General features: G+C 42.7%; 1 protein-coding gene across 7 annotated transcripts in view; it reads right to left on the reverse strand.

Moving 5' to 3' along the window:
• The window catches only part of Atrnl1 (attractin like 1), a 503,194-nt gene that overhangs the window by 454,486 nt on the left and 32,449 nt on the right, over nt 1-16,259 (reverse strand). For all 7 annotated transcript variants that reach the window (XR_007592709.1, XM_050147216.1, XM_050147226.1 and 4 more), the window contains exons 7-9: nt 14,231-14,318; nt 5,850-6,105; nt 2,610-2,793 (exon numbers count right to left, since the gene is read on the reverse strand). Coding sequence is in view for 6 of the 7 variants with exons in the window: in XM_050147216.1 (XP_050003173.1) it covers nt 2,610-2,793; nt 5,850-6,105; nt 14,231-14,318 (528 nt within the window). In the remaining variant the exon portion in view is untranslated. The remainder of the gene's footprint in view (nt 1-2,609; nt 2,794-5,849; nt 6,106-14,230; nt 14,319-16,259) is intronic.

A 16,259-nucleotide genomic window follows, 5' to 3' on the forward strand; every position in this document is an offset into this window, starting at 1 on the left:
CAATAACAGACATACACACATGGAAATCCACTACCCACCACACACATATATTACAGAACAAGAAGAAATTGTCAGTTGTCAGACTTAGTTGCCTCCAAGACAGAGAAACGCCTTTTCTCTTTCTGTTTTCACTTTTGTCTTCATTTTGGAGGAATTTTTACAATAATTATATGAATTTCCCTTGTCCTGGGTGCTCATGAAGATGCTTCATTCTGTGACCTCCTAGCTTTAGTCATGGTCGTCATGGTAAAACAGTATTATCCGCTTGCCAAAGGAGGCCTCACAGTCCTGTTCTCCTCCGACAGGCGGGGTGAAGGGTGGGCAAGGAGAACAAATCACTATCTGATAAACAAGTTCTCCTTAGATTCTTGTGCTCAAACAGCTTTAGGAAACATGTGGACTGTCACAAAACAAAAAGCATAATTTCTAAAAAGATTCTAAAACAGAAACAAGCACAATAAAAATTATATTTTAAAACTGTAAACACAAAAGACAAAAGAAAACAGTATTTCCAGCAAAAAAAAAAGAATGTTATGGATATAAATAAGTCATACATTATCAAAAGGAAAAATGAACACAAATAAATTAGAAGTGACCATATTAGCTGGGGGAATACGCTGAAATGTCGCTGAGCTGCTGTCTCTACCAACTACACGGGCAGGAGTCAGATGCTCATGACCTGCCTCTGCGGAGGACGAGGAGAACAGGGCACGCCCTGCTGCTGGAAGCTCACAGAGCTACAGGGAACTGGGGCGGGTCGGTCACACATCAGGGTCACGTTCACGCATGCACCTCAGAAGAATCGCTGTAAACGAGCATGAGAAGGCTGTATAGCATGCAGAGTGTAGCACTGCTACTTATAAAAAGTGAAAGATATTTCATAACACCACAAGCTTTGTATTTCATTCACTTTAGATGATAAAACTGAAAAATGCTAAATAGAAAGGTAAACCCAAAGAAAAACATATAGTTATCCTCCTAAATATTGGAAGTAGACAAGATTGACAGGCAAAAATTGGGAGCTTGGGGGTGGGGTGGGGTGGGGTAAGGGTAAGGGGAGAGAGAAGGGAGAAGGGGAGGAGGGGGGAGCTTGGGGGAATGGGACGGTTGGGATGGAAGAAGGGTGGATATGGGAGCAGGGAAGTAGATATCTTAATTAAGGGAGCCATTTTAGGGTTGGCAAGTGACTTGACTCTAGAGAGGGTCCCAGGTGTCCAAGGAGATGTCCCCAGCTAGTTCCATGGGCAGCTGAGGAGATAGCATCTGAACTGGCTTTATCCTACAGCCACACTGATGAATATCTTGCATATCACCATAGAACCTTCATCTGGCGATGGACGGATGGAGATAGAGACAGAGACCCACATTGGAGCACTGGACTGAGCTCCCAAGATCCAAATGAGGAGCAGAAGGAGGGAGAACATAAGCAAGGAAGTCAGGACCGGGAGGGGTGCATCCACTCACTGTGACAGTGGAACTGATCTATTGGGAGCTCACCAAGGCCAGCTGGACTGAGACTGATGGAGCATGTGATCAAACCAGACTCTCTGAATGTGGCTGACAAGGAGGGCTGACTGAGAAGCCAAGGACAATGGTACTGGGTTTTGATTCTTCTGCATGTACTGGCTTTGTGGGAGCCTAGTCTGTTTGGATGTTCACCTTCCTAGGAGGGGGGAGGACCTTGAACTTCCCACAAGGCAGGGAGCCCTGACTGCTCTTTGGACTGGGAGGGGGGGGGAGAGGAGGAGGAGAGGAGGTAGAAATTTTTAATAAAAAAAACTGAAAAATGCTTTTTGTAAATTTAATAAATATTAAAACACAAGTGTAAATAAGAACAAATCCTGGACATATAACATCAAAGCTTGAGGTGATGATGGTAAACAAATTTATTCACCTAAAATGGATGTTTAGAGGTACTTGTAGGCATGTCTATGAGACCAGAAACCATTTTAAATTATATTGTTTATGTATAGGGGATTTGTTATTTTGTACTACTGCTGCATGACAGTGTATCACATTACCATGAAGATTTAATCAATTAAAAACTATTCTGTGACATCATCCTATAAACACCACTATTGCACAACTATAAGACACTATGCCAACAGGGCTCACACTCAGAGGAACTCACAGGACTGTGACACTCAAGACCTGCTCACGTTCAAGCCACAGCAAGGGAACGGAGAAGTGGACACAAAGTCCCACCCTAACCGAGAAGCTCTCCGTAAAGGACACTTGTCTCCAGTGGAGTGATACGGGCTCTATCAACCACACCTCGAGGCACACCCCCTAGCCAGGAGTAAGTGGCCAACAGTGAATGAATTCCACCGTGTGTGTGTGTGTGTGTGTGTGTGTGTGTGTGTGCGTGTGTTCATTTGGGTTTGGGTATGGGGGGTGGTAGTTGTTTTGTTTATTTGTTTTGATTTGTTTCTGCTTTTTACTGAAAGAAAAAGAACATGAAGAAGATGGGGAGGGAGGTGGGGAGCATTTGGGAGCAGAAGGGGAAGAGGAAAGGATAGTATCAAAACGAACTGTATGAAAAAAGCCAATACAAATACAATCATCAGCAATCTTCTCCTTCTCATACTTCTGTTACTCAGCCTACTCACCAAGTCTTGGTGTTGACTTCGTACCTATACAGGTCATCCACCAGGCCATACTTATTGCCTGGTAATGCTTTATAACCGCCGTGAACGTAAATGGACTTGGTGACTTCATCATACACACTTGTGTGGCCGTATCCACCTTGCACAATCGCGCCTTTAGTTTCCGGAACCAGCCAGGTGTTTGAAGCTATAGCAAGAAGAAAGCAAACCATGAAACTCAAGTAGTAGCTAAAAATACAACCAAAATGTTACCAAAACAACAGGTTCACTGTGGTGGCATGTAATTACAGGCAGAGAGAGCTGCCTGACACTCGGTACACTCTGAAGACGTACGGTGGGGACTGAGGAAAGACTAAGTGTCCTAGGTCTTCCATAATTAATTCTGAAACACTGGAAATCCAACTTTTGTAATTATAAAGAAAAAGAGGAAAATTTAACTTATATGTACTTATGTTATTCAAAAATAATCCTTAATAAAAATGCATGTAACAAATGTTTACTAAGGTCTTCTGTGTGACAGAACTGGAATAAGTTAGTGATATAACATGACTGCTCTCTTAAACCTAAGCTAACTGAACATTCTTCTAGCCCTGTGTTGGTCCTAAAACCTAAAATTCCAGTATTCACTTGACAATCACAGTATTGTTGGGTTCCACCAGCAGACACACCGGAGAAGAGTTCATAAAGGAAAGGGGTATAGCCTCCCTCGTCTGCAGTGGGAACATGTGATCTTAACCACTGAACCCCTCTCCAGGCCAGCACCTCCTTTCTGACACAGCACTGAGACACTGGGCTCCGTGGCGCAGTAATGTAACCATCCTGCTGTCGCTGAGTGACAGCTACCAGCTGATCTGTGCTCCTTGCTGTGCAGTCTCCAGGGTGAAGGCACAGACACTGAAGCCTAGAGCCGCCACGCAAATGCACTTGGATATGGTAGGAAATCTTACCGTTTGTGCTTACATAATACATGTGATGTTAAACGCTCATGACTCATCTGTTATCCCTGTGAATCCCAAAACCCATGATTCTTCCCACTTCTGTACAGCCAACAAAACAAAACTCAAGCAAAAACCCTATTATAAATTTACTTAGAAATAGCATTTTGGTTATAGAATTAGCCAAAAGGAACTGAACATAGAGATGTATCTTTAATTCACCGAAATTTCAGTTGTCATTCTACAATCAGGTTATTCCTAACTGAAAACAGAAGCATATCAGACAATACATTTATTTATTTATGTGTTAACAGTGTACACGGACATTCCATTACGTCACATGACGGTGCACCTGCTGTAGTTTCCCGGCCATCCACGCAAAGTGAAAACGCCTCCGTGCTTCATGCTGAAGGAGGCTATGAAAACGTGACGTGTCTAATACATGTCATGTGAACTAGAGCACAGGGTAGAGGAGAGAGACGCGTCTACAAAGCAGTCAGCAAGGAAAACTGGGCAAGGAGAAGCTGACTGACAGGTGCCCCAGACATGATGGTATGTATTGTGGTTATGAACTGAAAACTGGAAGTGCTGGAGGGTGGACAGGAGCATGGGAGACAGCGGCCACAGAGATCAGTGGCAAAGGACTGGAGGCTCCAGGAAGATCCACAAGCTATGAGAGGTGTGGATTCTGTGTGCAGTCAGCTGGAAGGGCCGGTCTCACTGGAGAAGGGAGGTATTTGCAACAAAAACTACATAGCTCACTGCAGGCACTGGAACGGCAGAGGGAAGCTGGAGGGGGGTGGGTGCAACAGGAGAGAGGAAGCCGGGCAGAAACCAGGGGCGGGGGGGGGGAGCGGGGGGGGCGGGGGGGGACAACAGGAGAGAGTAAGCCGGGCAGAAACAAGACTTGACAGACAAACAGGGAACTGAAAGGCCGGATATTATTATGTGGATATTTAAATCAAAAATAAAACTGCCAATCTGTACCAGACAACATGGCAGGAGGCCAGAATCTAGGTCCAGGAAATGAAACAGTGATGGACGGAAGAGCAAACAAGGGGTGCACGGTGATGGGACTGTGTGGGGTGCTGTGCAAGGTCCATGCCAGGTTAGTATGCAAAGGGGTGGGGACGAGGATGGGTGACAGCAAAAGCACACGTGTGGCACATCCTGCTGTCATACCAGCACACGGAGGACACGTGTGCACGTCCTGTGATCATACCAGCACACGGAAGACACGTGTGCACTTCCTGCGCTCATACCAGCTTACAGAGGACACGTGTGCACGTCCTGTGCTCATACCAGCTTACAGAGGACACAGAAACAATCCTGCCACCACCTGAAGGGCTGCAGAGAAGACTGTGACGTCCATCTTCCTCTAAGCCAGTGTCTCAACCTTCCTCATGCTGTGACCCTTGTAGTACATACAGTTCCTCATGTTGTGACCCCAACTATAAAATTTGTTTTCTTGCTACTTCATAACTGCAATTTTGCTGCTGTTATGAATTGTTAGAGACAGATGTCTGTGGATGGGGTCGGCAGCCACAGGTTGAGAACCCTTCTGCCAAGCACACGTGAACTCTCACTACGCGTGTGGCCTGTGAAGGGGTGGTCTCGCTGAGACTGTGTAAGGACTTAAAGGCCACATGTGCTGTTCACACAAAAGCCAAGAACTGGGACACAGTAAATGAACAAGACCCAGAAATGAGTATAATCGTAAACTTCAATAGCAACTATAAGATGCATGCTTGTAGACAAACTAAAAAAAAATAAATTACCAATGCTTAAAAATGGCCTAAAGGATCAGGGTGGGGGAGTACTAGAAAAAGTTACTTACTAAACAAACACACACAACAATCCAGAAAACCATGCACAGATTGGCCAGATTCCCTTCATACACTAAACAACAATCTCTCTAGAGACCAGCAGCTCACCCTGGAGAATCTACTGTAAATAGGCCTCGCACTAAGACTAAAACATAACACAGAAAACTGGAAATCCTAAAAATCATGAAACCAAAGACAAGAGCTAATTCCAGCTTTTGATTCACAGGTAAAATCCAAGGAAACAGCACCATCTGTTGGAACATCTCATATTTAAAAATATTTGAAAGTGAATGTGTAATATCCCCCTCATCTGGCTCCAAGACATACCCAATATTAGACAAAAGTCTAGCATAATCAAAAAGATTATACTGAAAAACATTATAATTCCAACCTAAAATAACTTACTATTTTGACCAAATAATTAGAAAATACAAAACAAAAGTGCTCCCAACCAATAAATAAACATCTTGAAAGAAACTCACAGATATGATATTCCTGTATGTTGCTTGTGTAGCCATATATTGCAGAATATCCAAATATGACAATCATGACAACGTCCCTACTATCCAGCTCCATGATGTGTGCCGAATGTCCCTCCACAGCGTACTGCTGACCGTGGCCAAGAACGGTGGGCGTTTTTGTGCTCCAAGACTGACTGTGTATGTGAAAAACCCATAATTCATCTGTGACATTGCCGCCACTTGTTTCAATTCTGCCTCCATACATAAAGATGTTTTCCTGTAAGTTAAAACACGCGCATCAGTAGACAAGATAGTTATTTCTTAGCAGCATGCATGCATTTCTTAAAAGACTCTATCTAAACACTGCACTTCAGTGACTGCTCAGAGCATCCCTAAAATCGGAACACACCACTGGTTGCAGAGGAAAACTTATCTACGCTTACGAAAGGCTGAGTGATGCATTTTCACTTAAATATTTACGTTATACAGAAACAGTGCACCAGAGTGCAGTGGGCTACAGCGGACGGCTCATACATCGGAAAAGCAGCATCGTTAGTGTTGATTGACTTCACTGATGGAGTCTTCCCAATGCCTGAATAATCTGAGTCCCCGATAGTTAATTTTAATTTTACCACCTATGTAAATTCTTCTTGCTATTCTGAATTACTCAGTGTTTTCCCTCACTAGTCACCAAAACCATGGGCATTTGTATATCACTCCAAGTACATGTATTACCACTTATGGCTGTGGGAAAAAGCACACCTCCAGTTCACCTTAGGAAATCTTACAACACTCATAAGTTACCCAGATAATTTCATTCACAAATGAGTCATATAAATGATACAAAATGGTATAGACCACTATATTTCAACAAACTAAAAAGATGATTTCTTCAATTTCGATAAAGGTTATCTAAGGGAAACACTAAGATGAAATTATAGTGAATAGTGAAGTGTGGGATGCTCTCCCCTCAGACCAAGAACAGGACAAGGACGCCTACTCAGTTATTCCTATTGAAATCAGCACGGAAGGTCTGCCTGGGGCACAGAGGCAAACACGAGTAAGGGCCCAGAAAAGGGAATGGAAGACAATTTCCATGAGCAGATGATATCACCTTCTACACAGAAGATCCTACGAGACGAAGAGTTGGCGAGTGAACTCAGTTACATGAAGCATGAGGTCGGTGCACAAAAGACATGCATGTCCACACGCTTCCAATGAACCACACAAAAGCAAAGTCAATAAAGCAGCTACCCCACACCAAAAGTAAAAAATATTCAAGAATAAATTTATTTTTTTTAATTTATTTATTTATTAAAGATTTCTGTCTCTTCCCCACCGCCGCCTCCCCTTTCCCTCCCCCTCCCCCAATCAAGTCCCCCTCCCTCGTCAGCCCAAAAAGCAATCAGGGTTCTCTGCCCGGTGGGAAGTCCAAGGACCACCCACCTCAATCCAGGTCTAGTAAGGTGAGCATCCACGAAACTGAATAAATTTAAACAGAAGAGTTCAAAACTGAAGTTACAGAACAGTTGAAATTCACAGAGATATGAATGGGAAGACGCTACATTTTAGGGATCAGAAGAGGTAACACTGCAATGACAAAGATCTCACAGTCCAAGGACAGATTCAGCATGATCTCTATCAGAATTCCAACAGTCTGCAAAAGTAAGTAAACTTAAAAACTTAATACAAAACAAGTCTCAAGACAGTGGGTTCAGCGTAAGCCGACACAGAGACGTGCTGACGACGAACAGACATGCTTTTGGTCAAACGTTTTTTTGAGAAAACTGACAAAACAATGAAAAGGGAAAGGATGCTTTTGTAACAGGTGATGCAGGAAAACAGGCACAAGCCAAACAACGACACTGAACCCTTACTGTGTACCATACACGGAATTATTACAAATGGATGCAACAACTATATAAACCTAAGAGCGAAAGCTGTAAAATCTGCCAAAGAGACCTCATGGCACGGATGGCAAATGAATGAAAAGTCACTTCTCCGGGATGCGGTAGATGAGAAGAGCCAGGTAACAAAAAGACAGTAATTGACAGAGCACTGGAAACACAGACGGGCAGACCGACAGCGAGAGAGCAATGTGTTAGCTGACAGGAGTTGGCCACACAGGCTCCAGTCCCTGCAATGCTTCAGCCCAGTCAGGAAGCCCTGGCAAAAACATCCCCACAGCCCAACCCCTACAGGACTAGCCCACAGTCTGCGAAAGCCTCGAGTCCACCTTGGGGCTATAGTCACACAGTGACTCCCATTGGTGAGAAACACCCCCCACCCAGGGAAGAACTCTCCATGTCTCAAAAAGCTGTGGTCAGTCTCCAAGTTGAGAGAGAACCTATTACTGAAAAATCGATCTACCCCAGGTACCTGAAAACAAGAAAGAACCATATATCAGGAAGTGTGGGTTCAACCTGCCATTGCTCCAGGGTAGAGACAGCCAATAGGCAGTTGAGGTGAGGCTGAGAGCCAGAACTGGGAAACTCCGGGTACCCACAGTGAAGGGTCCCTGCCCCCTGCCCTCCCTGTTGGCTAGGAACTCAGCTAATCACATGAGGTTCACTGTCAGTTTGAGTGTTTCAGGCCGGAAGCTCCTATCCTTCGTGTCTGTGTTGGAGGACGAGGGGGTGTCTCATGTTCTCATCTCCTTAGGTGAGGTCTTCCGGCCCCTCCCTCCCAAACGCTAGATTACAGGCATTACGTTACATTACACACAGGTCAGGCAGCACTGAAGAGCAGATACGATAGGCCATGCACTCTTCCAGCTAAGCCAGATCCCAGCCCCCTTCCTGTCTTTCATTAATGTTGCGTTTCCCTTCTCTACTCCTTCTTCTTAAATAACTTCTATTATTAAATACATAATTTCTGCCATGTTCTGTTCTCTTGTCAGCAATGGTAAATTTAATCAATTCTAAGTGTATTTCTGTATCTTGTTTGATTTGGTGTTGTTGCTGACAGAGCCATTTTTCTCCTCTCTGAGTGGTACAAAGAGACCTCAAGAGTATATTATTCACTAAAAAGATCCCCATGTGTGTACGCATGCATGTTTGTATGTGTGTGCACACGCATGTGTTAATGCATGTGGAGGACAGCAGTCGACACAGGTGTTTTCTTTGAGGCTTGCACATATTATGTATCAAGGCAGGTCCATCATTTGAATCACCAGTACGGCTGGGCTAGCTAGCCAGCTTGCTCCAGGGATCCCGTATCTCCACCCTGAGCACTGGGATTCCAAGCAGGCTACCATGCCTGCCTGGTGTTTGTGTGGTTGAGGGGATTCGAGCTCTGGTCCTTATACTTGCTCAGTGAATGCTTCACGCACTTGTTAGAGTCCCCTGCATTTAAGGCTGCAGTTCATCACATCCAGATGGTTCTCTGAGCTCAGCGTAAATAAGGACGACGCCCTCTGCAGCAGAACTCCATCCCTGACCTATTTGGATACTGTCTCTAGGCCTGGATGCTTGACTTAGCTAGTCCCTGAGACCAGCTGCCTGACTTACCTTAATCACGACACAGTTTCACAGAAATGCCCCCTGCTGTCCATATGATAATTAGGTATTGTGCTCCAGTTATATGGGAGGACAGGACTGACAAATGTCAATTAGGTGGTACCCCAGCCACTCTCCCCATCCTATATATTCCCTGTACTCTGGAATAGGGTTGAGCTGTTAACACTGAAACAGACTCCTGGAAGGCTATTATCTCCATCTTGTTATGACATTTTCAAAGACCTATGGAATAAGGCATTTAAAATGTTTTAAAAACTTAGTACTTTTCATGACAATGAGGCACATCTGCTCCTGGCAGTGCCAATTACTTCAAGAGGAAGATGGGCATCCTCATGAAGAGGCTCCTCACGGAGTGAAACTGCTCTTGACTGGACTGCTTGATGTTATGCTGTATGAACTGGACATGCAGGACCTACAGAAAAATGACTGCTGAACTTGCCTAAAAGTGAGACGGTCCTTCAGGGTTCCTGCTTCACAAAAGAACTTCCAGACATTCTAGAGAACACATAAGAAAGCAACTAATAAACTTTGCCAGTAAAAGGCATAAAAGATTTTCAAATTTCCTACTTCGTGGAAATGTCTGCCAGAAACTACAGGCCTGTAGGCTGAAGATGGATGCCTCAATGTTACAGAAGAACTTGGGGTGACTGTCCAGGCAGCGAGATGTCTCTGTCGATTCTAGGAATCAATTTTGGAAGTTGATTACAATGCATTTCCTGTTTGCATTTTCTGTTTGCTTAGGTAATATTATATTCTTCTGGGGTCTTTGATAGAATTGAAGAATAGGTAGTTTTATAGTTTTCCTTAGTTGTGATAAAAAATGGGTTAGATATAAAACTTTAGACTCCCAAAGATAGGATAGACGATAGAGTATTTTTCATAATTTGACAAATGTAAAAAATACCTGTTTTGTTGTATATAATCTTGCTATGTTAAAGTTAAATCCTTCCTTTTTATTTAGCACAGATTAATGGAGATGGGTTAGTTTAGGATATAAGAGCTAGCTAAAAAGACGCTTATGCTATTGGCCAAACGGTATTGCAAATAATATAGTTTCTGTGTGATTAGTTCAAGTCTGAGCAGCCAGGGAGCTAACAAGTGTTCAATATACAAATATATATTACTGTATCTGTTCTTATTTGCCCCTTAGTCTCCCTCCTCTTTCCTGCCTCTCTCTCAGCCCCTTCCTTACCCAGTCTCTCTTCTGCACCACGTCCCCTATACATGTACATATAATTATGTGGATAATCAGATCTCGATTTTCATGTGAGAGATGTGATATTCTCTCTCCCATAACTGCTCCTCCCTTTACATCTTTCCTCTTTGCCTAGAGTGCCCACTCTAGTTAATGCAATATATACATATATTAATATTTAAATATAGATCCCACTTATGAGAAAAATAAGCAGTTTTTGTCTCTCTTTGGCTAACTTTGCTTAATAGGACATGCAATTCTAACCATGTTCTTACAAATAATTTAATTCCGATTTTTATGACTGAACAATATCCATGCGTATACCCCATCTGTACCATCACTTTGTTGGTTGGTGGGCAGCAGGGTGGGCTCCATATTTTGGCTCCTATGGGTAGGGCTGCAATAACCATGGATGTGCACATATCTCTGATGCATGCTGACTGAGATCCCTTCAGAGACTGAAACAAGAATGGTACCTGGATAATTTCACGGGTCTACTCTGAGCTCTACAGGAGCCTCCGTGTCCATTTCCAGTGGCTGTGGCAGTCTACATTCCAACCCGCAGCGGACACAAGTCCCCTCCACTGCCTTCTTGACAGCACTTGTTGGCCTTGGCTCTGTTTCCTTCTATGCTGACTTTATGTGCGTGGGTGTTTGCCTCCATGCATGTATTTATGTATATAGCATGTGTGCCTGTTTCCCATGGAGGTGCAAAGAGAGTGTCAGACCCCATAGGACCAGATTTAGAGATCATTTTGAGCCACCACATGAATACTGGGAGGTCAATCTGGGTCCTCTGCAAGAGCAACAAGTGTTCTTACCCACAGAGTCATCTCTCCAGCCTTCATTTTTTCTTGGTGATGATACAATCTCAGGGTGGTTTTAATTTTCAATTCCCTGATGAGTAAGAATTATGAATATTTTTTCATGTATTTATAGTCAGCTTTGCTTTTTTCTTCTCTCTTTTTACTTTCGGTGTCTTAGAGACTGGGTTTCATGCAGCCCACTAGCCTGAAGCTGCCATGTGGCTAAGGATGCCTTGGGCCTCGGGCTCCTCCTGCCACTCTTCTGAGCACCAGGATTACGGGCACACACAGCGCCAGCTTGAGGCTCTTTTGAGATTTGTCTGTTCAATTAACTTGACTATTTACTAAGTAGATGATCTGTGTATGTATGTCTAATTTTTAGAGTTCTTTATAGATTCTAGCCATTAATACCCTCTCTGAACATAGATGACAGTGATTCTCTCCCATTCTATAGGCCCTTTATCCTGCACACATATACAAAAGAAAAAAAAAATCAATGAAACCCATCATCTAAAAAAAATTTTAAAGTATCAAAATTGCAAATACATATATGTTCTTTTACAAAACATGAAACTACACTATGATTCATAGAGCTTCTAAGTGATCTTTAATAGCCAAAATAATTTTAGAGAAACAAAAAAATTGAAGTCTAATACTTAAAAACTACAATCCTAACCAGTGCAGTAACAGCATACAGGCAAACATACAGGACAATGCTACAGAGAGCCCAAAGATACCCTTACACGTGGTCAACCACAGACCAATACTACAGAACAGAGATCCCGGAGACACCCTTACACGTGGTCAACCACAGACCAATACTACAGAACAGAGATCCCGGAGACACCCTTACACGTGGTCAAACACAGACCAGTACTACAGAACAGAGATCCCGGAGACACCCTTACAAGTGGTCAAACAATTTCTAACTGGAAAGGCCAGACAGTGTAATGAGAAAGGACAGTCTTTCCAGCAAATGGTTCAGGAAAGTATTTACCCACACACAGAATGATGAAATTGGACCCTTAACTTACACCACATACAAACCCAAACTGGAGGAAAGATTCAGACATCAGAACTAAGCTGCTTAAACTTAGAGGGAAGAAAAATCATCATAAAGGAAAAAGCCTTCACGTTGTTGATTTGGCAACAATGTCTTATATATGTAATCAAAACCAAAAACAATAAATAAACTGGTACTACATAAAATCTGGAACTTTTAAGTCGGGCGGTGGTGGCGCACACCTTTAATCCCAGCACTCAGGCAGGTGGATCTCTGTGAGTTTGAGGCCAGCCTGGTCTACAAGAGCTAGTTCCAGGACTGGAACCAATAGCTACGGAGAAACCCTGTCTCGAAAATTAAAAAAAAAAAAAAAAAAAAAAACCTGGAACTTTTGGACTGACGGGATGTAACTAAGTGTTAGAGCATGGGCTTATATATGTAAGTACTTAAGTTCAATGGCCTTGCACCACCCGAGGCTGTAGGTAAAACATAGAGCAATTGTCTGGTACACATGCCGTCTTAGCGGCAATCTCCACACACAAGAGAGCAACACTATTGCCAGACTGAACAGACCACAAGAAAAGAGAAATATTTACAAATCATATATCTGGTGAAATGTGAATTTAGCACAGAAAGAACTCCTAAAATTTAATGGTGAAAACAAACGAATGTAAAAATGGCAGAAGACTGTAATAAACAGGACTCCAAAGTAGATACACAAGTGGCCAATAAAACTATGTCACAGCAGTGATGGAAGCCCAGGCCTTTAATTCTAAAGGCAGAGGCAGGTGGATCTCTGTGAGTTCAAGGTCAACCTGGTCTCCAAGGGTCCAAATCAGCCAGAGCAATATAGTGTAACAATGTTTCTAAAAGAAAACACAAAAAAACTATGCAACAAGACAAGTTTTTAGGTAACTACAATTCATAAAATAATAACACTCTATTATCACCAAGGCCCTATTATCTAAAAATAGAAAACATGGTTAGCAAAGCTGTAGACGGTAGTGGAAGCCATAAACACTAACAGGCTGTAAAATGGTAGGTCGGTATATAAAACTGTAGAGTAGTTCCCAAAACACTTAACAAGGAATTGCCACATGATTCTCCAATTCTGATCCCAAGAATGCACCTAAGATGGTCAAACACTCATTGCCAAAAGGTGAAAGCAATCTAAGCGCCCATTAACACATAGAATCTTTTTAATGTACACATACAAAGAAATAGTGTTTGTGCTACAACATGGATGAGACTTGGAAACACTGTGCTGAGGCAAACCAGCCAGAAAGGAACAAACGCCACCCTCTTCCACTCACATCGGCACCCACACCAGTCAGAGTCCAAGACAGGAAGCAAACTACAGGCTACCCAGAGCGGAAGGAAGGAGAGAATAGTGACTGCTTACATTTTACAAGATTTAAAAAGAAATTATGAAGATGATGGTGATGGTGATTATATAATAATATAAATAAGCTTAGTGCCGCTGAGCTCTGCACTTAAATATCACTCAAACAATAAACTGATTATATTTTTGTGACTGATATAATGTAACAACTAGGCAGAACCCAAAAGACTAAAGTAGGATCACAAATGTGAGGCTAACAGCCAGCCCAAGGTCACCTTGGAATATTTAGCAAAGCCCCGTCTCAAAGGCAGCCAAGGAAGGGGAGACCAGAAGCCCCACCAAAAGCCCTCAATCTTTATTGTTGTATATGACCAACATAAAACAGTGTTATAAAATGTCAGTCTACCAGCTCTCCATAATGTGGGCCTTATAATCCACTATTCTCATTGAATGCTTGAAATAAATCTGAGGTCCAGCATCTTCCTAACACAAATTCTTACGACAATAACCAGGTTTTTTTTTTAAGCAGGAGACGTACCTGATATAAAGCAAGAGAATGTCCATATCTCTGGAGAGGTCCCCTTGACACAGCTCCGACATTCCATATACTGCTCTCCAAATTGTAACTAAAACAAGACAATAAACCGTATTAGCAAGCTAAAATTCCTTCCAGATCTTTAATCTCTGTATGTTTCTTCCGCTGAATCCAAATTCTCTTTAAAGTCAAAAAGAAGTAGAACTAACAATTTCATCAATCATGCTAGAAATTGTTAATAAAGCTCCAGTCAAAAAAAAAAATACCTGCTCTTAAGATTCAGTTATTCACACGTACAACATACAGGACTTGAGAGACAGACATTCTCAGTGGCTAAGAGTACTGGTTCCGGCAGAGGCCGTCTGTGACTCCAGTTCTGACGGATGCAGCGCCCTCTCCTGACCTCCACAGGCCCACATGCGACACACACACACACACACACACACAAAGCAGAGCACTCGTACACATAAAACTTAAAACTCTAAATTTTAAAAAGTCCAAACAGATACATGAACTTGAGTAGAGACTTTATTGCTATAATTAGTCTAACTGCATTTAATAACTGCATTGAACTTAAAAATAATGAGTTCTTTGCTTTCAAATTTTAAAAAAATCCAGTTTTTCTTGGAAACAGAAGAAAAATCCCTCCTTTTTGACTTTTCACAAAATGCCTTTTTACAGTCGCCATTTGCTTTGAGTATTTATGCTGTTCCTCTATACATGTGTATCTTAACAAACAATTTGTCCATTCTTCCACTGAAGGACATCTAGGTTGTTTCCAGGTTCTGGCTATTACAAACAGTGCTGCTATGAACATAGTAGAGCATATACTTTTGTTGTATGATAGGGCCTCTCTTGGGTATATTCCCAAGAGTGGTATTGCTGGGTCCATGGGCAGGTTGATCCCGAATTTCCTGAGGAACCACCACACTGCTTTCCAAAGTGGTTGCACAAGTTTGCATTCCCACCAGCAATGGATGAGTGTACCCCTTTCTCCACAACCTCTCCAACAAAGGCTAACATTGATGTTTTTGATTTTAGCCATTCTGACAGGTGTAAGATGGTATCTTAAAGTTGTCTTGATTTGCATTTCCCTGATCACTAAGGAAGTTGAGCATGACCTTAAGTGTCTTTTGGCCATTTGAACTACTTCTGTTCAGAATTCTCTGTTCAGCTCAGTGCCCCAATTTATAATTGGGTTGATTAGCCTTTTACGGTCTAGTTTCTTGAGTTCTTTATATATTTTGGAGACCAGACCTTTGTCAGTTGCGGGGTTGGTGAAGATCTTCTCCCAGTCAGTGGGTTGCCTTTTTGTCTTAGTGACAGTGTCCTTTGCTTTACAGAAGAATGGATGAAGAAAATATGGAATATATACACATTAGAGTACTATTCAGCAGTAAAAAAAACTTCTTGAATTTTGCATGCAAATGGTCGGAAATAGAAAACACTATCCTGAGTGAGGTAAGCCAGACCCAAAAAGAGGAACATGGGATGTACTCACTCATATTTGCTTTCTAGCCATAAATAAAGGACATTGAGCCTATAATTTGTGATCCTAGAGAAGCTAAATAAGAAGGTGAACCCAAAGAAAAACATATAGACATCCTCCTGAATATTAACCTTCATCAGGCGATGAAAGGAGACAGAGACCCACATTGGAGCACCGGACTGAAATCTCAAGGTCCAAATCAGGAGCAGAAGGAGAGAGAGCACGAGCAAGGAACTCAGGACCGCGAGGGGTGCACCCACACACTGAGACAATGGGGATGTTCTATCGAGAACTCACCAAGGCCAGCTGGCCTGGGTCTGAAAAAGCATGGGATAAAACCGGTCTCGCTGAACATAGCGGACAATGAGGACTACTGAGAACTCAAGAACAATGGCAATGGGTTTTTGATCCTACTGCACCTATTGGTTTTGGGGGAGCCTAGGCAGTTTGGATGCTCACCTTACTAGACCTGGATGGAGGTGGGTGGTCCTTGGACTTCCCACAGGGCAGGGAACCCTGATTGCTCTTTGGGCTGACAAGGGA

Source organism: Alexandromys fortis, unplaced genomic scaffold (genome assembly GCF_014885135.2).
Source record: "Alexandromys fortis isolate MF-2015 unplaced genomic scaffold, M_Fortis_MF-2015_v1.1 scaffold_16, whole genome shotgun sequence".
NCBI lineage: Eukaryota > Metazoa > Chordata > Mammalia > Rodentia > Cricetidae > Alexandromys > Alexandromys fortis.